General features: G+C 43.3%; 1 protein-coding gene across 1 annotated transcript in view; it reads left to right on the top strand.

Annotated features, from left to right (window-relative positions):
- Positions 1-2,048: 2,048 nt before the first annotated feature.
- Positions 2,049-21,611, top strand: part of LOC131911743 (cytochrome b5 type B) — a 43,383-nt gene continuing 23,820 nt past the window's right edge. Inside the window, exon 1 of the mRNA XM_059264050.1 lies at positions 2,049-2,291. Coding sequence (XP_059120033.1) covers positions 2,130-2,291 — 162 coding nt within the window. The 5' untranslated portion in view covers positions 2,049-2,129. The remainder of the gene's footprint in view (positions 2,292-21,611) is intronic.

Below are 21,611 nucleotides of genomic sequence, written 5' to 3'. Positions count from 1 at the left end.
AAAAAACAAACAAAAAACAAAATCCCAAAAATAGGGGCCAGAGAGCTGCAGACAGATGGCTGAGCTTGTAAAAGTGCTTACCATCAAGCTTGAGGATTTGAGTTTGATCTTTGGAACTTGCATGGCAGGAGAGAACTGAGTACTACAAGTTGTCCTCTGACCTCCACGGGCACACACCCTCAAATAAGTAAGTAAAAGTACTTTTTAAAAGTGAAAAGAAAAAAACACAACAGGGCCTCAGAGGGTAAGAGCTCTTGCTGAGCAAATGTGAGGACCTCAGTTCAAGTCCCCACGCCCACACTAAAAGCCAGACAGGCCCCCATGCCCCTGTAATTCCAGTTCTGGGGTGGTGTTGATAGAGACAGGCAGATCCTGGGAGCTTGCTGGCCACCCAGGAGAGCTGAGAACAGCCGGCTCCAGGTTCAGTGAGAGACCTTCTCTCGATGGAGTAAGTACGGGAATGGTAGAGGAAGACATCCAACAAGGTCCTCTAGCCTCTTTGTGCCCATATGTGTGTACACACACATTTGGAAACCACATACCCACACAAAATAAGAAAAATAAAATTAAAACGCGACAAAGACCTTGCCTCTTAGTTCTCCTTCAAACCCTATTATAAAACTTGTAATGTAGTAAGTTTTCAGGAAAAAAAAAATCCCTGAAATGAATCAAAATGTTTGAATTTAGTGGTTGTGGAAGATCCTAAGAATCATCAGGGTTTGCTCCCATAGAGACACATGGGAAAACCCTCTAGGAGGGGGAACCTGAAGTGAAGAAATGCCTCCCTTGGGCTGGCCTGTGGGCATGTCTATAGGGCATTTTCTCAATTGCTAGTTGATGTAGGAGGACCCATGCTACTGTGGGCTGCACCATCTCTAGGCATGTGGGCCTGGGCTATACAGGAAAGGTAGTCCAACAAGACGAGCCTGAAAGCAAGCCAGCAAGCAGCAGGTCCTCTGTGGTCTGTGCTTCAGTCCCGTCCTTGAGTTCCTGCCCTGCCTGGCTACCCTGGATGATGGCTTATAACCTCTATAAGCCAAGGAAATCCTTTCCTCCCCAGGCTGGTTTTGGTCAGTATTTTATGACAGCCATCAGGGCAAACCACAACACATAGTTTGTGTAATTAGGGAAGATGGAATGTGGACATAGCACATGAGGATGCACACTGTGGATCTCTGTGAGCTCCAGGCCAGCCAGGCTTTCACAGTGACGTATGTCTCAAAATGAATGGGTAAATAAGTAAAATATTGGTGAAAGAGATTGCAAGTAGCTTACGGAAAGTCCCGAGTGGCAGGCTGTGGAAGTAACACGATGAAAACATTTTAGGACGATCAGCCTATTAGTTTTAATGTCAATTAAAGATAAGAGGCTCACAACTCTGAACATTAACTTGGAATTCTGAAATACCTAGACTTCTAGCAGGGGTCATCTGAAGTTAAGTCCCATGTTAGGTCATTTAGGAACTAAAACAGTGCCGACAAGCCCTGATCGCTGAAGAATTCTATTAGAGATCATTTTGTCAGTGGTGGAGGAAACCTGGGGTATCTACCTTTGCCCCCAAGTACTACTGTCCTTGTGCGTAGGCCCTGCTGGCCAACGACAGCTGCACTTTACACAGTGAAGTGTAACTGCTATGTGCTCAGACCTTTCCCATTTAGTGAGCCAAGTGTCTCCACAAGGAAGGGAGAGGTCATCACGCCCATTTTTTTTTTTTTAATCGCAGAGCCATTTGGAGCCTAAGGGGAACCAGAGTCACAAAGCTGTAACCCCGGGACTGCAGTTCTGGTCGCGAAGATAGAGTTTCCGGTGACTCGGGGGACCCAGGGTGGAGGGAAGGGAAGAGAGACTTTGGAGGCCCGGCTCTCTTCTTTTAGGACTCCAGCACGCCCTTGGGCCCAGAGACTCCTCTCCTGAGGTGACACCTGTCACCCGGCAACGTTTAGGCGCGGGTCCAAAAATCTCGGTATCTGATTGGCAAGGTTGGAGGCGCTGGACGGCGCTGATTGGTTAGCTGGGCGTCGGACCAGGCTTCACCCGGTTACGGAAGCCGACGAGGGTCGAGCGCGGGCCGGGCCTGAAGGAAGCTAGCGGCAGAACCCCAGGTCGCGGTGGCGAGGGACTCGGACCCGATGGCGACCCCAGAGGCCAGCGGCAGCGGCGGGAACGGCGAGGGCAGCGGCCCCTCCGTCACCTACTTCCGGCTGGAGGAGGTGGCGAAGCGAAACTCCGCGGAGGAGACGTGGATGGTGATCCACGGGCGAGTCTACGATATCACCCGCTTCCTCAGCGAGGTGCGGGCCTGGGAGGCGGGAGGCCGCCGCGTGCTGCTGCTGCTGCTGCTGCTGCTGCTGCTGCTGCTGCTGCTGCTGCTGCTGCTGCTGCTGGGGTGAGGGGTGGAGGCCACGCGCAGCCGTGGGGACCGCGACCCTCCGGGGGACCTCCTGGGGGGCGCGGGGCGGGCCCTCCCGCGGCCGCAGTCTCCGCCTCTGGTGACAGCGTGCCCTTCTCGATGCAGGGAGCGCTTGCAGTAGGCTAGATCACATGCCGGACCATCACCCCGTTTTCCAGAGAGAGAAACTGAGGCTCGCAGAAGCCGAGAACTCTCAAGGGCACACACTCAACGACCTAGTCCAGTGGAACCCGTTTCAGAACTGCTCCTTTGCAGAAAGTATGCCTTAGGAAGCCATGCCCTTGGGGGGGGGGGGGCTTTTATTTTCTTGAGGAGAAGCCGAGATTTTTTTTTTGTTTTGTTTTTGTTTTTCGAGACAGGGTTTCTCTGTGTAGCTTTGCGCCTTTCCTGGAACTCGCTTTGGAGACCAGGCTGGCCTCGAACTCACAGAGATCCGCCTGGCTCTGCCTCCAGAGTGCTGGGATTAAAGGCGTGCGCCACCACCGCCCGGCTCGAGATTTTTTTTTTTTTTAAGTTAAAAACATTAAGTTATGTATCTGTACGAGGGCTTGTGCATCTGCGTTTCGGTGCCCGCAGAGGCCAGAGGTCAGAACCCCAGGAGCTGGAGTAACTGGAGGTTGTGAGCCCCTGAGGTGGACTCTGGGTGCTGAACTTGGATCCTCTGAGAGAGCAGTTTGTGCTCTTAACCAATGAGCACTCTCTCCAGCGGAGCCCAGATTCCTCCCACCTCTGTTACTGATTAAGCAGTTGACATTTGTTGTTGTTAAAGACAAGGTCTCATTGTGTATCCTTGTCTGTCCTGAGAGTCTGTGTAGACCAGGCTGGCCTCAAGCTCAGGGAGATCTGCCTGCCTCAGACTCCTGAATGCTGGGGTTAAAGGATGGCCTGATTTTTAAAATCTTTTCTTACCCTATTTTTTTTTTTGGGGGGGGAGGGGGTTCGAGACAGGGTTTCTCTGTGTAGCCCTGGCTGTCTTGAAGCTCACTCTGTAGACCACGCTGGCCTCGAACTCCCAGAGATCCGCCTGCCTCTGGCTCCCTGAGTGCTGGGATTAAAGGCATGTGTCACTACCGCCAGGCTTCCTTTCCAATTTTGAGTTGACCTGGAAGCCATGATTTTCCCCATTTTGCCATTGACTATATGGTCCCTCACTCTATTTTTCATTTTTAAAACTTTTTAAGGTATTGGGGATTGAACCTGGGTCTTGGCCATATTAGGCAAGTGTTCTACCATTAAGCTAAATCTCTGATCCCCTCAACCCTTTTTCTTAGCTCTCTTCAGATAAAATCTCATTACACAAGATCTCTTTGAGACCGTTGTGCAACAGGTAATTTTTTTTTTCTCTCCTGAGACAGGGCCTGATGTGTCCCATGCTGGCTTTTGTCTCGACTACGGTGTCATCTATGTAGACCTTGAACTTCGAATCCTCCTGTGTGTGCCATGCTAGGGATGCAGTCCTTCCTGCTTGTCAGGCACTCTGTCAGCCGAGTTACATCTCTGGCCTTAGGTTTGAGTTGTTCAGCCATAGTCACCCCTGAGGAAGCAGCACTTTCAGTCCTCTGAAGTGGACCTTCTTGTTCCTCTGCTGTCACTCTTAACATCAGGGAGCCGGTGATGAGCGGTCACCAAGGATTAGTCTGAAGCTTTGACCTGTGTGATCATTGTTTTTATTTTGTTATAGGATGATACCCTTAGGGTTGATATCTGATAATACAGCTTGGCTCTGAGGACAGTTCATTTCTTTCCGTGTGTGTGGTACTGCATCTGAAGGCCTTGCACATACCAGGCAAGCTCTACTTCTGAATGGTTTTCCCAGAGCCACACCTTCCCTCCAGGGTCTCAATATGAAATTTTGCAAAGAGGACATTATGCTAATGATTTTTTTTCTAGTAGACAATGAACAAAATTCAAGAATTTGGTAAGTTCTTACATTTGTATAGGAGACGATTACCACCCCCACCCCCAAGGCTGGGAAAGGAACTCAGGACCCTCACACATGCTAGGCAAGTGAAGTATTCTACCCCTGAATGTCATTGTGTGTTTGAGACAAGAGTTTTCTCTGCAGCCCAGGCGAGGCACTAAACTCTTTGGAGTCCTTCTGCCTCAGTCTCCTGAGAGCTGGGATGGCAAGTCTGCCACCACATCTGACTCTCCGGTTTCTTCTTCCTTTTTAAACCTTTTAAAATGGTTCTTCAGAGTGAACCCAGGGCCTTAGCTGAGTGCAGGGCAAGCGCTGTACCCCTGAACCATACCCCCATACCCAGCCCAGTTGTTTGCTTTGCTTGTTATTTTGAGATTGGATCTTATGTAACCTTGAACTCCTCATTCTCCTGCCTCTACCTCCCCAGTTCTAGAATTAATGATGGCCGTGTAACACCACTCCTGACCAGGCCTCTATTCTTTTTTCCTTTCCTTTTCTTTTTTTTTGACATGGCATCTCTCTGTGTAGCCCTGGCAATCCTGGAACTCACTCTGTAGACCAGGCTGGCCTCAAACTCACAGACATTTGCCTGCCTCTGCCTCCTAAGTGCTGGGATGAAAGGTGCCCCAGCTTAATTTTTTAAAAAACAACTAGTTGAGAGTGACATGATAGGGATACTAGAAACAGTTTCTGTGAGATTATGATCATATAATTATCTGATGAGTGACAGAGTCGGGCTTAGAAGATCCCTTGATTTCTTTTGTCCACACAGTATTACTTCAAAATCCTAGTCTTAACGATGTCTTCTGGTATTTGCCTTCTAATACATTTTCTGTTAAAGTATAGTCCATTATATGGAGGCAGTCCACTTTTTACTTCAAGTTTTGTGGTTTTAATTTTCCCAAAATTTATTGATTGAGCGTAGACAGTGAATTTGGAAGGACCCAGATAAGGAAAGGTTAGCAGCCGATTTCACCATGCACTGATGGAGCCAGAGACGGCATCTGGTAGCAAGGCTTCCCTTGAAGCTTGAGATATGAATCCTTTTCTGCAGTTAGCTGTTTCTTTGTCTTTTTTTTTTTTTTTTTTTAAGACAGGGTCTTACCTGTATTCCAGGGTGGCTTTATGGTACCCAGACTGGCCTTGAGTTTGTGGCAATCCTCCTGTGTCAGCTTCCTGAGTGCTGAGATGACACGCTTGAACTACCATGCTTATGTTGCAGTTAGCTGTTCCTGGTTAACCTGTTCCATTACCTCTACCCCTGTTTTGTTCATTCTAAGCTTATTCATTCAACTACTTAGGCAAATAATAAACCTTTACTCGGTGTCAGATACTGTTTTAGGTACTAAGGATACAGGAGTGAATAAACATCTGTGCCATCCAGAGTCTACAGTGCCTAGGAAGCAGACAGTAAACAGAGTAAATGAGTGAATTGTATTCCAGGGTTAGATGTAGATAGGTGCTGAGATGAAAGAGGATGCTGTGGTCTGCGTGTATGTGGTGAGAGAGTAAAGATGAGGGGCTGACAGTTTCGGCACAGAGGCCAGAGAGAGTGTCATGAAGGTGACACATGAAGGCCAGGAGTAGAGTGAGAGAGCTAGTCAGGAGAAGGTCCACAGGGAGAGCATTCCTGGGGGAGGGCACAAGAGCCCGTGAGGTAGGAATATGTCTGGTGTGTTTGGGGACAGTCAGTGAGGCTACAGTGGTTGGATAGTAGCCCAGGAGATCAGAATGGTTAAAGGGCCGATCATGTTCCAGCTTTGTTGGTCTTAGGATGGAGTTTGATTCTTGTTCTGAGATGGGAAATCATTGAAGAAGAAGCATGATCTAATGCAATTTAATGTTTAATTGGGTCATTCTGATAGCTCTTTTGAGAAAGCAATGATGGAGGACAACGGTAGAATAGAGGAGCATAGTTAAGGAAGATGCTGTAATTAAAGCGAGGAATAGTGGCTCGGACCAGAATAGTGGTGACAGGGGTAATAAGAAGTACATGCTGGCCGGGCGGTGGTGGCGCAGACCTTTGATCCCAGCACTCGGAAGGCAGAGGCGGGCGGATCTCTATAAGTTCGAGGCCAGCCTGGTCTACAAAGTGAGTTCCAGGAAAGACTCCAAAGCCACACAGAGAAACTCTGTCTCAAAAAACCAGAAAAAAAAGAAAAAAAGAAAAAAAGAAAAGAAAAAGAAGGATAGTATAGCCAGAGAACTATGCAGAAGCCAGGAAATCTGGCTTGGTAGGTAACTCACACTAGGTGCCTGTGGAGACTAGATGTTGGATCCCCTTGAACTAGAGTTACAGCAGTTAAGAGCCACCTGGTGTGGGTGCTGGGAACCAAACTTGAATCCTCTGTAAGCACTTACAGTTAATCTCTGAGCCATCTCTTCAGTCCCTGCATTGCTTGTTTTTTTTTTTAGACAGGTTCTCACTATGAAACCTTGGCTGATCTGAAACTCACTGTGTAGATCAGGCTGGCCTTGAACTCACAGAAATCCTCCTTTCTCTGCCCCCCTCAATGCTAGGATTAAAGGTATGCACCACCAGCCTGGCCCCTGCATTTTTTTTTTTAAACCTGTGTGTCTGTTTTAGTTACTGTTCTGTTTCTGTGAAGAGACACCATGACTAAGGGTATTTATAAAAGAAAGTCTTTAATTGGAGGTTTGCTTACAGTTTCAGAGGGTTAGTCCATGAACATCATGAAAAGGAGGAATGATGTAGGAATAGTAACTGATCCACAAACTGCAGGGAGAGGGAGAGAGAGAGAGAGAGAGAGAGAGAGAGACAGCGAGAGACAGAGAGAGACAGAGAGAGAGAGAGAGCACGGAGAGAGAGAGAGAGAGAGAGAGAGAGAGCGCGAGCACGAGAGAGAGAGAGAGAGAGAGAGAGAGAGAGAGAGAGAGAGAGAGAGAGAGAGAGAGCGCGAGCGAGCCTGGGCCTAGTGTGGGCTTTGAAACCTCAAAGCCCACTCCCAGTCACACACCTCCTACACAAGGACACATCTGCTCCAACAAGGCTATACCTCCTAATACTTCCCAAACAGTTCCACTAACTGGCAACCAAGCATGAGTTCAAATATATGAGTCAGGGGGCATTCTCATTGGAATCCCACAGACTCTCAAGGACTTTTCCATGTCAGTACTTGAAATATTCTTCATTATAGTTGGATAGGACTTGTAGATAACCTGATTAATTTAGGCAATTTCCTATTGATAAACATTTGGGGTGTATCAGTATCTAGTTTCCCTCTAACCCCAAGTCACTTTTATTGACATCTTATATATAGGCAATGAAGTGTACAGATATTGGACATAGAGTTAAATATTTAAGCTTGGGCAAATGTTACATTTGTGACCACCATTAAAATCAAAAAGAATATTTCTACCACTTCTAGTGTTGCCATTGATCTGATTTCTAACATAGAATAGTGTATATGTCTCTCACTTCTTTTATCTGTTCCTTTTCTGTTTTTTTTTTCTTTGTATGGATATACTATTTATTCACCTGTTGGTTAACTTTTGAGTAGTTCTAGTTTTTGACTGTTATGACTAAAGCTGCTATGAACTTTCATGTACAAATCTCTTTGTAGACATAAACTTCCATTTTTATAATAACCTAGTAGTAAAATTGGTAAGAGTGAAACGATCTGTAAATTTTTAGGCAGTGGTCAGTGCTTCTCTCAGAGTTCACATCGTTTTGTACTTACACCAGCATATGAGTTCTTTAAAGTCTGCTTGTCTTCCTGACGCATTGTGTTTGTTAGTCATTTTACTTTCAGCTATTCTGGTGGGTAAGCAGTGACTCATGACCTTTGGTATTGTTTTATGGGCTTTATGACCATCTTTTTGTAAGATATCTTTTCAGTCTTACATACTTTTTTTTCACTTTTGTTTTGTTTTGTTTAATAAGTAGCACTATAAAGACCCTTCCTTGTCTGTAAAATGGAGCTAGTAGTACCTTCTTCGTAGGGTGGTTTTGACTAGTAATTTAAATGGGGCACATAAAGACTTAGTGTCCAGCACAGAGCTTAGTAACTTATGGATTTTTGCAAATAATGTAGAACTGTGTTGTTCCCAGCAACATTTATTTATTTATTGCTGGGAAGATCAAACCTGGGACTTCCCATATTCCAGCCACACTTTGCAGTGCTACATGACAGATGCTTTGAAATAGTTAAAGGTGACTTAGATGCCTAGGAGTAGCAGGAAGGAGCTGGCAGTAGTTACTGTCATATGTGGGAGACAGTGGCTTTGCCTGAAGGAAGGCAGAGAATACAGTCTCTATTTGGTATAATCTCTAAACACTCATGAGAATTGCTAAACCTGAATTTGAGACTGGGGTAGTTTGGTGTCCTTGTCAGGTTACACCCTTTGGCATCAGGTTTGTTTCCTAGGCAACGCCCCTCTTCCCAGGCTCATTCTCATCCCAAGCAAATGCCATCATTTCCTCCTGTCACTCCCTAGCTCTGTTATCTTTCTTTTCCCTGCCACACTTTAATCTTTGTGTTTGGCTTTGGTGATATAATGTATTTGGCTAGAGATTGCGTTTTATCACCCAGCCTAATTTTTGCAGCTTCCTCAAGCTGATCTTTCTCAGTTCCATTTTCCAAGTCAGGTGGTGTCTAGTAGAGTTCCGTTGTTACATTTTCACTGCATCAGTATGGAATTTCCATCCATACACATGAGTCGTTTTTTTCCAGCTAGAATTTTATACTGTAATTGTCATTCCTTACGCTCTCTTGTCAGCCCGTCAGTCCTATTCTTTCCATGGACTTAATAATCTGGAATACATTTCCATTAGTAATCTGTTCGTTCTTTTCTTTCTCAAGCATAGGTTTTTTCTGTCCTCTGTCAGTAGTATGTAGTAAACTAATTGAATTTAAGACTATTGCTCCCTACCACATAGTCTTTGGATGGTTGAATTGACTAAGATCCGTCACAAGAGGATAGTACAAGTTTCCTCATAGCTGTACAGTGTTTTATTTGGTTATTTTTGCTTGAGTGAGTTAAAAATATATAGGCCATATAGTCAATTGTTTCTTCTCTTTTGTTAGTTTATATGGTAACTTACATGTGCTTTAAATGCAAGCCATCTGTGGTATCACTTATCTGAAATCCCTGTACCTATTAAGTTGAATTGGGAAAATCTTGAGTTTGAGAACTGTCTGAGCTACAACAAAACTTCAAAACTAAATACACAAGAGATTTGTATGTAAAGTAGGTGCTAAAGAAAGTGGGCATTGTGTATTGTATAATACTAGGTTTTACTTAACCAAAGTAGGTGGGAATCTTACTTGTTTTGGTGTAGAGTTTGAACTGAGGACCTTGGGCTTACTAGGCAAATACTCTGTGATTGAACTCTATCTCTAGCTCCTGTGTATGTGATTTGTTCAGATTTATTTTTAATTTTTTGTGTGTATGTGTATCTGTGCACTTGAGTGCAGAAGCCTGTAGAGGCTAGAGTAGGGTGTTGGGTCTCTTGGAACTGTAGTCATAAGTGCCCATTGTCCTCCTTAAGAGCGGTAAGTGCTCTTAACTGTGGAGACATCTCTCCAGCTCCTTGTGACTTTTGCTGTTATTGATATGTTTTGTTGTGTTTTTGCTATGCTAAGAATCAATCTTCTGCATGTTTGATAAGCGTGTTGCCACTTCCCAGGCCAAGGAAGAATCCCACCCCACCCCACCCCCCAACCCCTGAGACAGGGTGTCTCTGTGTAGTTTTGGTGCCTGTCCTGGAATTGGCTCTGTAGACCAGGCTGGCCTCGAACTCACAGAGATCAGCCTGCTTCTGCCTCCCCAGTGCTGGGATTAAAGGCATGTGCTACCACCGCCTGGCTGAGGAAGAAATTTTTTATTGTCCAGTAGACTTAATTAGTGTAGACACCCAGTCTAGATTATTGAGGATAACCCTGCACTCTTGTCTTGTTTGACTGTGGTTTAGACAAAAGCAAATTTTGGGCTTGTGTTAACTGTTGGTATGTAAATTAAACTTCTGTTTTATAACAGTAAGTGGTGTATATGTATATTTATACATGCATATATGTATATATCTCAAACTATCTTTACCCTTTTTACTTTTGTTGTGTTGAGGATTGTCCCATCTATACACTTAGCTCTCCTCTTTTTTCTTTTTTGTTTTCGTTTGTTTGTTGGTTGGTTTTTTGAGACAGGGTTTTTGTTTTATTCATTCATTCATTCATTTTCTGAGACAGAGTTTCTCTGTGTAACAGCTCTGGCTGTCCTGGAACTCACTTTATAGACTAGGTTGGCCTTGAACTCACAGAGATCTACCTGCCTCCACCTCCTGAGTGCTGGGATTAAAGGTGTGCACCATCGCTGCCAGGCTTAGACAGGGTTTCTCTGTGTAGCCCTGGCTGTCCTGGAACTTACTTTTTTTTTTTTTGTTTTTTTTTTTTGTTTTGTTTTTTTTTTTGTTTTTTGAGACAGGGTTTCTCTGTGTAGCTTTGCGCCTTTCCTGGAATTCACTTGGTAGCCCAGGCTGGCCTCGAACTCACAGAGATCCGCCTGGCTCTGCCTCCCGAGTGCTGGGATTAAAGGCGTGAGCCACCACCGCCCGGCCTGGAACTTACTTTGTAGACCAGGTTGGCCTCAAACTCAGGGATCTGCCTGCCTCTGCTTCCTGAGTGCTAGGAGTTGAGTGCCACCCCCACCCTGGCTTTAGCTCTCCATTTTAACCATTTTTACCTGTACAATTCAACGGCACTCATTTCATTTACAGTATTGTGTAGCTGTCACCACAATCTATTTCCAAAGCTTTTTATCACTTTGAACAGAAACTCTATAAGCATTAAGCAACAACTCTCCATTCTACTCCCCAAATTCATGGTAATTTCCAATTGTTTATGAATCATTCTGTTTTATATAAGTTGAATCATATAATGCCTTTTGTGCTTATCTTTCTTAACTTACTATATGCTTTTTAATTTATATATTTACTTGTGTGTGGGTGGAGGGTGGGTGAGCCATACTACAGTGTATATGTGAAGGTCAGAGGAGAACTTTCTGGAGTCTTTTCCTTTCTAGTGATCAGACTCATGTCGCTAAGTTTGGCAGCAAGGACCATCACCTACTCAACATTCATGAGCCATCTCATCAATCCTTTACTCTTTGAATGAAAAACATTCTTATTACAAATTTTTTAACCATTTTAAGTATATAGTTTGGCATTAAGTACACTCACATATTTTTTTGCAGCTGTCACCACCATCCATCTTCAGAGCTTTCTCATTCCAAATTCAAACTGTACCCATTAAACAACAAATCCCAATTCCCTGATGCACCCAGCCTTAGCAGTTCACTGTTCTGATTTCTGTTTCTATGAATTTTATCCATAGAAATGAGATCATAGAAGTCAGCTGTGGTGGTTCATGCCTATGATCCCAGTATTCGGGAGGCTGAGGCAGGAGGATTACTGTAAGTTCAAGGCCAGCTTGGAGTTCTTTGGTTTTAGTTGAACTTAGGTAGTAATTCTTCTAGATGCTGTTAAGTAGAATTCCTTCCTTCCTTCTTTCCTTTCTTTCTTTCTTCCTTTGTTTCATTTTTTTTTTTTTGGACGGGGGGGGGGGGGGGTGTGGGGGGGATTATTCATTGCTGGTTCATGGAAACATCCCCCCCCAGCTTGTTCCCCCAAACCTTGCTGACTTAGTTTGTGAGCTGTTAATACTTTTGTTGTAGATTCTTTGAGCTCTTCTGTTTCTCTCTTTCTCTTTCTTATTTTTTTCTTCCTTTTGTTCTTCTTATTTGGATTTCTATTTATTTGTCTAAGTGTCTTGGCTAGAACCTTAAGTACAGTACTGAACAGCAGTCCCGAGAACTGGCATCTGATCTTGTTACTGATTAAGAAACAGTCTTTCACTTTTGAGTATTCTTTTGTGTGTTTCATAAGTGCTTTATATTATATTGTTGAAATTTCCTTCTTTCTAGTTTTCTAAGATTTTTCTCAGGGTATTGAACTTTGTCAAATGCTTTCTCTGTCTCTAGATGACTGGGTTGTTTTCCCCTTTCAATTAACGTGATGTGGTACATTGATACATTTTATTTTTCTTTAAAAATTTTATTATGATTAAACATTTTATTTATTTAAAATGTATTTGTGCACATGTACATGCCGTAACACACATGTAGAAATCAGCAGACGACTTTGAGGAATCTGTTCTCTTCTACCATGTGGGTCACGGGGAATGAACTCAGGTCATTAGGGTTGGTAACAAGTCCTTTTACCTCATGAGCCATCTGAGCCATCTTGAGGGTCCTCTGTCTTGTGTTGAGACTGTCACCGAACTGAGTCCTCATGTCTGCTTCCCCTACTCCTGGATTATAAGCACACGCCACTGTGCTAAGCTTTGCACATGGGTGAGTCCTTATGCTTGTGTGGAAAGCACTTTACTGACTGAGCAATCTATCCAGCCCATGCTGATCGTAAAAAAATCAACCCAGAGCTGGGCGGTGGTGGCGCACGCCTTTAATCCCAGCACTCGGGAGGCAGAGCCAGGCGGATCTCTGTGAGTTCGAGGCCGGCCTGGGCTACCAAGTGAGTTCCAGGAAAGGCGCAAAGCTACACAGAGAAACCCTGTCTCGAAAAACCAAAAAAAAAAAAAAAAAAAAAAAAAATCAACCCAGAAAGTTGGGTGTGGTGATGAACATCTGTTAACCCAGCACTGTGGTGGGGCAGAGGCAGGCAGAGGCAGGCAGGTCTCTGTGAGTTCTAGGCCAGCCTGGTCTACAGAGTTCACAACAGCCAAAGCTATGTAGAGAGACTCTGCCTCAAAAAACAAAACAAACAAAAGAAATTTACTTTTTTTTAAAGAATTCTTTTGTTGCCATTTATATTTATTTCTTTTCAAGTTTTTTTTGTAATTTCATACATGAGTATACTGTATCATTTCTATCCCTTAATCTCTCCCCTCTAACTCCTCCCATGCCCTCCTTTAGTGTTGCTCACGTGTACATGTGTTTAGGACTGATGCTTGGGATTGGATAGTCTCTCAGGAGGCTCCTCCCTGGAGAAAAACGGATTCTTTTCTCAGCAGCCAATCAGTAGCTCTTCATGTAGGAGTGAGGGCTTGTGAAGTTTCCTCTATTTATGTTGCCATGCCAACTGGTGTGGTCATCATAGGATTTAGCTTAGGCAACCATGTTGTTCAGATTTCATGTGTGCAGAGTCCCTGTCTAGCAGCAGGTATCCTGGTCCTCTGGCTCTTACACTCTTTCTGTCTCGCTTCTAGGGTGTTCCTTAGGTGAAGGGTTGTTCAATCCAGGTATTTCTAACCTATTAGCATTAGCATTATTTGCCTATAGTCACATGCAAGGATTGAAAGTTGAGCTTTTGGCTGGGTGGTGGTGGTGCACACCTTTAATCCCAGCACTCAGAGGCAGGCAGATCTCTGTAAGTTTGAGGCCAACCTGGTCTACAAAGAGAATTCCAGGACATCCAGAGCTTTCATACAGAGAAACCTTGTCTTGAAAAACAAACAAACAAACAAAAAAACCCACCTCCGCCCCCCTAAGAAAAACAAAAAAATGTTGAGCTTTTGATATTGAATTGCCTTCATTGGCTTTCCTGGGAACAGGGTGAATAAAACTTTTGTTTTGGGTATCCCATGGCAAGCTTGAAAGTGTTAAGAGCTTTAAATGCCACAGGTCACGTATGGGGCAAATATTGAGTAATAAAAAATCCTGTATCTGTCTTAAGCCTTGCTTTGGTTTGCTCTTGAGCTGAATAGGTTATTACGCAATTTGTGGCTCCCCACAGAAGATCATCATTTTTACTCAGAAAGGCTGAGAATAATTTATCCTGCTCTCTTTAAGTTGAAACCTGGTTTTCTTTCTTGACTCAACAAATAAAGGAGTGAGGGTGGAGCTGTAAAGAAGAGCATTTGGTTTTTGGGACAGGGAATCATTATAGTCCTGGCTGTCCTGAAATTCACGGTGTAGACCAGGCTGGCCTTGAGTTCACAGAGATCCACCTGCCTCGCCTCCCTAGTACTGGGATGTTTGTTTTATACAGAGACAGTCTCAAGTCTCAATGTTACCTAATACCCCAGCTGGTCTTGAAAGGCTAAGCTCAAGCAATAATCTTCCTGCCTCAGTCTCATGAGAAAGCCCAGACTACAATGTATTGTATGTAACCCTAGCTGATCTCAGACTTGCTGTGAGGATGACTTTGAACTCCAGGCCCTGCTTTCACATCACAAGTATCAGTATTGCATGTTTGTACCACTGTGTTCAGTTACCAAAGCCTTTTTTTTTTTTTAAATAAACACTGAATGTCTCCTATATAATTGTTGAATACTATGTAGTATATTATTGAGTTACAGCTGTTTGCCCTCGTGATTGGATGGCCAACTGGAAAGTGGTTTCCTGTCAGTGTCTGTGAGAGAGTATCATACTGTTTATCACTAGTCCCAAAAAGCTAAAAATTTGGTGTATATTTTTTACTGAGTGCATATCAATTTTTCAATACTGTAAAGACCAAAATATAAGGCAAACCCTGAGTCACAGTCACTCTCTACACAAAGAGATGGGAATTAAAATACTTCACTACTCAAATCACTTGGGCTGGCAAGATGGCTGAATGAGTAAAGGTACTATAAATAAATCTCTTCCTAAGCAGGACATAATGGTGCATGCCTTTAATCCCAGCACTCAGGAGGCACAGGCAGGTGGATCTCTGTGAGTTCGAGGGTCTACATAGTGAGTTTCAGAACAGCCAGAGCTACAAAATAGACTCTATCTCAAAACAACAAACAAACAAAAAAATCTCTTCCTGATTGGGGATCACAAAAATACTGATTATTCTGTATTTATTAGCTAAAATATTTTGTAAACAGTCTCATGCTTTGCTGACTTTTTTTTTTTCTTGAAGGCTTTTGGTTTTGATAGTTTAATTTACATGGCTTTAGTAACTACTAGTTGTATATAAAAAACAAATCACCAGGTGGTGGCTGCGCATGCCTTTAATCCCAGCACTTGGGAGGCAGAGCCAGGCGGATCTCTGAGTTCGAGGCCAGCCTGGTCTACAGAGCGAGATCCAGGACAGGCACCAAAACTACACGGAGAAACCCTGTCTTGAAAAACCAAAAAACAAACAAACAAATAAAAAAATAAAATAAATAAAAAAACCAAAAAACAAGTCAAGTCTACGTGACCGAAATTGTCACAACTATTTCTGGCCTCCAGGGTTTCTGCTTATTCCACTCTGTCCCATTCCTTTGCTGCCTCGATCATCTTTTCAGTGAATGAGGTGACTGTCAGTTGTATCTGGATTGTCACTAGTATAGTAGCATATCTGTATCCTTCAACTAATGTGGTTTTGCATATTAAATAGCTTTTAATTAGTTTGAATAATGAGGCATAAATATAGCACAGTTCCAGTGTCCTTTTCGTTACATGCTTTGGACTGTCAGAACCTATAGTTGACTAGAACTGTCAGACTAGGGGAGGGTATCAGCATTTCCTCACAGTCCCAACATTGAAGTGTGGTGAATACATGCAGTGTTGTCCTACTGAAAAGAATCCAATGTTATTACCAAACCTTAATGTTGAAGTTTTTGAGGTAGTTGAGTTGCTTTTGAATTTATGTGAATAGATGTTTTACCTGCATGTATATCTGTTTACACACACACACACACACACACACACACACACACACACACACACACGCCTTTGTCAGTATAGGCCAGAAGAGGGTGTCAGAGCTCCTGGAACTGGAGTTACAGACAGCTGTAGGCTGCCATATGGGCGCTGGGAATTGAACCTAGATCCTCTGGAAGAGGAGTCAGTGCTCTTAACTGCTGAGTCATCTTTCCACCCCTAGTAGTTGAGGTTCTTGAATAATTGGACAGCCAATGAAGAAGTTAAAATCTCATTTAGAAAGTTTTCTTTAATAATTTAAAACCATTTTAAATTAGCATATAAGGTATTATATATCGCTATGGCATTTTTCTTCTGAAGAAGTAAGAAGAAAAGTGAAAGGTGGACTAGCAAGATGGTTCGATGGGTAAGGGTGCTTACTGCAAAGCTTGGGTTCAAATCCTGGAGTCCACGTGGTAGGAGGGAACTGACTTCTGCAAGTTGTCGTTGACTTCCATACAAGTGACTTGAGGTGTACACACAGGCAGACAGACAGACAGACAGACAGACACACACACACACACACACACACACACACACACACTAAAAAATGTAATACTTTTTTTATGAAGAAAAACGAAAGTTTATGTCAGAAAAGAAATATAGCTGGAGAGGTAGCCCAGCATCAATTAAGAGCACTTGCTGTCCCTCCAGAGACCCCAAGTTCGATTCCCAGATGGTGGCTTACAACCATCTGTAACTCTCTTCCAGAGAATCTGATACCTTCCTCTAGTCTCTGCAGGCACAAGGCACGTGTGTGATACCAAGACATAAATGCAGGCACAATGCTCATATACTTTAAAAAAAAAAAAGAAAGTACAGGAGGCAGGGTGCTGCATAGATGTTCTTTTTGCTGTTGTGCAGCCTTGAGTCATCCACTTCTTTGGTTCCTCTCTGATTTCTGCCTCTCTGGCAGTGAAAAGAAAGTACTAGAAGAAGCTATGGAAACCAAGATCCACCACAGTGCAAATGTCCTGCCACGTGAGAGGCACCTCCTTCAATCTCATCTCATGGACTTCCTCCCTTTTTTATGGCAGTATTTCAGATTTATATCCTTTCTGTGCTTGATTGGGGAGAATGGGAAGTCGAACAGAGGTACTTTATATAAGTTGCCTCATCTGAACTCGTCTTTCAGTAGCTTAAAAAAAATACTTATTTTTTATTTATGTGTGTGTGTGTGCGCGCACATGTGTGAGTACAGGTGTCTGAAGAATCCAGAAGAGAGGCCACGTCCCTGGAGATGGAGTTGCAGGAGGTTGTGAGCCATGTAATATGGCCACTGGGAACTGAACTCTGGTCCTTTTCAAGAGCAGTTACATCTTAATTGCTGAGCCATCTCTCCGGCCCCCTGAGGCTGGTCTTTTGTTGTTTGTTTGTTTGTTTGTTTGAGACAGAGTTTCCCTGTGTAGCCCTGGCTGTCTCTGGAACTCGCTCTGTAGATCAGATTGGCCTCGAACTCAGAGATCTGCCTGCCTCTGCCTTCTAAGTTCTGGGATCAAAGACATGAATCACCACTGCCCAGTGAGGCTGGTCTTATTCCTGATAACTTTATCTCTGCCTCCTGAGTGCTGGGTTTGCAGTCATGTGCCAATATGCCTGGCTTCTTATTTCTTATTATTCTAGCCAGGGCAATACTTAGCACTACTTTATTAGTTACTTTTCTTCTTGCTGTAACAGAATAGCTGACATTAGAAAGGATTTCTTTTGACTCACAGTTTGGGGGATATGGCCCACCGGGGCAGGGAAAGCATGATGACTGAAGTGAGAGGTGACTGGTCATATCATGTTTGCAGTCAGGAAGAGAGAGGTGAATGCTGATCTCATCTGACCTTCTCATTTTGCCATTTTTATTCATTTTGGGACCACAGCACAAAGCATGTCACCCACATTCAGGGTGGGTCTTAGGTAAGTTCTAGAAACCGTCCTCACAAGTGTTTTTTCCATTGATTCTAAATCCTGTTAAACTGACAGTGAAGATTAGCCAACAAAAAGCCTGGTAGACAAGAACTGGTTGGGCTAAAATTGAACTTTGTCTCATCTCTTGGAAAGTTTGGGCTGTGTTTAGAATGTGCTCTCACCTGCCGTAGGACGTTCAGCCTTTGAGTCAGGTTGGGTGGAGTGCCTTGTGCGCTATTCTCGGTTCTTTTTTCCTTGTCTGACCTTCTTAAAATAGCCATAGCAAACTTACAGAGTTAGACCCAAAGTTAACCTGTAAGCCCCACCTGCCCAAGGACCAGGTGACTTCCTGAGGTTCTGGGAGTTGTAGTTCTTGGAGAATAACAACAGAGCCTCATGGTAAAGTATGGTGGCCTATAGGTTCTGTCTGTATAAGCCCTGCCAACATGTGTCTCGAGGCCACACAGCTGCAAAGTTTCCATCTTGGTCAGTATTTATCATTTTAAATAAAAGCTTGCTTAAATTCAGCCAAAATTGTGGAACGGTTTTTTGTTTTTGTGTTTATTTTTTCTGGTGAATTTCAGGATTAACAACAGCAGCATATGTATTTTATGTATTGGCAGTCTACAAGTATGCTCTCTAGGACCTGTGGCACTGAAGTTAGGGACTTGGAGCTCTTAATAGTATTTAAGACTGCCTTGTGTCTGCTACTGGTATTTCCAATTCGTCACTTAGTTTTACTTGTCCATTTGTATGTGTGGATGGTTTTTAGATTGATTCTTGAAGATTGTTAAACACTTTAATCACTTGTACTTATTTGTACATATTGGGCTTCCATCTAAAATAATGCTTGGAGAAAGTGCTATGCAGTGAAACACATTCGAAAAACTCTACCTTGTGCCCAGTCAGTAAATATATCCAGGTGTTTCCCCTTTTTTGCATAGTTCTGAAGACATTTTAAAAAATCTGTAACACAAAATGCACAAAGCCTGAAAGCATGCTCGATGAGTTGGTTTTTTTTTTTTTTTTTTTTTTTTTTTTTTTTTTTTTTTGAGACAAGGTTTCTCTGTGTAGCTTTGGAGCCTGTCCTGGAACTTGCCTTGTAGACCAGTCTGGCCTCGAACTCACAGAGATCTGCCTGGCTATGCCTCCCGAGTGCTGGGATTAAAGGTGTGTGCCAACGCTGCCCCACTGCTCAATGAGTTTTTCTTAAGTTCATACATCCATGAAATTGCCTTCCAAGTTCTGATAGCCCTCTAGGTGTGTTTTTTTCTTAATCAGTACCTCTTCTCTTCCCCAAAGTGACCACTGTGGTGACTTCTAGCTTTTTGCATCATGTATTGTGTTATAAAGCATCCTTTTGCTCACTTATCTTAGTTATTATGGATTGACTTAGAAATGCCCCCTACAGGCTTATGAACACTTTTCTGCCAACTGGTGGCACTATTTTAGGAGCTGTGAATCTTTTAGGTGGTAGAGCCTAAGCTGACAAAAATAGGTCCCTTGGAGTGGGCCTTTTGAAGTTATACCAACCCCTGGTTCTGCCCTACTCCCTGCTCTGTGGTACAGACCATTACAGTATGAACCTGCGTCATGTGTTCTGCTGCCGTGCCTTCCCTGCTCTGATGGACTAGAAATCCCCTGAAGCAGCCACAAGAAGTCTCTCCTCCCTAATGTTGTTTCTGTTATATATTTTAGTCACATTGATGCAGTAGTAGCTAATATGGTGATTGTTGCCAAAACCAAAAATTAGAACCTTAACAATCAATCAGATTGTTGTGGGGTATTCACCAGAGAAGATTTGCTGCAACATGGATTTAGTCCAATAGAAAGTCTTTATTTGCCGAATTGCAACTACTCTAGGTGTTCGGGATCCCAGCTCTCAGGACAAGCTTTTAAGCACAAAAACTGTCCTGGGTTGACATACTTCACTTAACAAGATCAGTTGGCCAGAAGAGGAACTACAGAATCCAAGAAGCAAGTTAGTACACTTAGAGACTTTCCCGTAACTATGGACTTTGATGGATTAGGTCTTTGTTTTCAAATTTGGCAGGTGGCACTGTCTACGTGCAGAGTTTTACAGCCTGAGTGGTACTTCCTGCATGGAGTCAGTTGTGCTAAGGTCTGAGGGCCTACTAAGGTCTGGGGCCCGGTTAGAAAATAAGCTTTTACATGTGAGGCATGGTTTCCCATGCTCTGGGGAGGCAGAAGCAGGTGGATCTCTGAGTTTGAGGCCAGCATGGTCTACATAGTAAATTCCAGGACAGCCAGGGCTCTGTAGGGAGACCCCCGTTTCAAAATGTAACAAAAATCAAATAAGCTCCTACCCATTTTTTTCTCTTATCTCTTGCCCCAACTCAATATAACTATCACTCCTAATTCTATTTTCATAATTTCCTCTTTGTTTTCAAGTTTTATGGCATCTGTATGTATTATATATATATAATATATATTATATATATAAGCATACACATTTCTATTTTTAGTTGTTTTTTTTTTTTACCTAAAATTATATTATGATGAAAACATGTAGCATAAAATCTACCATCTTACTCTTTACGTTTGTAGGGTGTTTTGTGAGATAGGATCTTGCTATATAGGGTTAAACTCCTGACCCTCCTGTTTCTATCTCTTGAGTCCTGAGATTTATAGGCATGTACCCATTATGCTGGGCTTGGCTTGTTTTATTTTTTTCTCCTCCTCTTCTTCTTCCTCTTCCTCTTCCTCCTCCTCCTCCTCCTCCTCCTCCTCCTCCTCCTCCTCCTCTTCTTCTTCTTCTTCTTCTTCTTGGGGTGTGTGTGTGTGTGTGTGTGTGTGAGAGAGAGAGAGAGAGAGAGAGAGAGAGAGAGAGAGAGAGAGAGAGAGAGAGAGAGAGAGATAGATAGGGTCTCACTATGTAGCCCTGACTGTCCTGGAATTCATTATGTAGACAAGACTGGCCTCAAACTCATAGAGATCCTCCTACCTCTGCCTCTCCAGTGCTAGGATTAAAGTCATATGCCACTACACTTGGCTTCTTTCTTTTTCTTTCCATTTATTTATTATTTAAATTTTTTTTCATTTTACATACCAACCACTGTTCCCCTCCCCTCACCTTCTCCTGTCCCCCTCCCTCCCTTCTTTACTTTTTGTTTTGTTTTGTTTTCATTTTATGTGTGTAAGTGTTTTACTTGCGTATATGTCTGTGTTTCACATTTGTGCCTGGTGCCTATGGAGTCCAGAAGAGGGCATTGGATTCCTTGGAGCTGAAATTACAGACAGTTGTGAGCTGCCATGTGGAGCACCTGAATTGAACCCAGCTCCTCTACAAGAGCAACAAGTGCTCTTAACTGCTGAGCCACCTCTCCAGCCCCTTGGTTTGTTTTTTTTTTTTTTTTTTTGAGGGGAAGAGGTTTTGAGACAGGGTTTCTCTGTGTAGTTTTGGTGCCTGTCCTGGATCTCACTCTGTAGACCAGGCTGGCCTCCAACTCAGAGATCACCTGCCTCTGCCTCCCGAGTGCTGGATTAAAAGAGTGTGCCGCTGCTGCCTGGCTTTGGTTTGTTTTGTAATGATGTAAGATGGGTTGGTTTACTTTGTAGAGTGAGGAGTTATTTGTTCATGGCTACATCTACTTAACATTTTATTTATTTTTATTACTATTATTATTGTTGTGTTTGTGTGAATATGGGCATGCCTTTGCCATGGTACATCCTTGGAGGCAGGGGACAGTTTGAGGGAGTTGGTTTACTGTTCACCGT

Source organism: Peromyscus eremicus, chromosome 5 (assembly GCF_949786415.1).
Source record: "Peromyscus eremicus chromosome 5, PerEre_H2_v1, whole genome shotgun sequence".
Taxonomy (NCBI): domain Eukaryota; kingdom Metazoa; phylum Chordata; class Mammalia; order Rodentia; family Cricetidae; genus Peromyscus; species Peromyscus eremicus.
The sequence above is the reverse complement of the archived record's forward strand: the minus strand, read 5'-3'. Positions and strand labels throughout refer to the sequence as shown.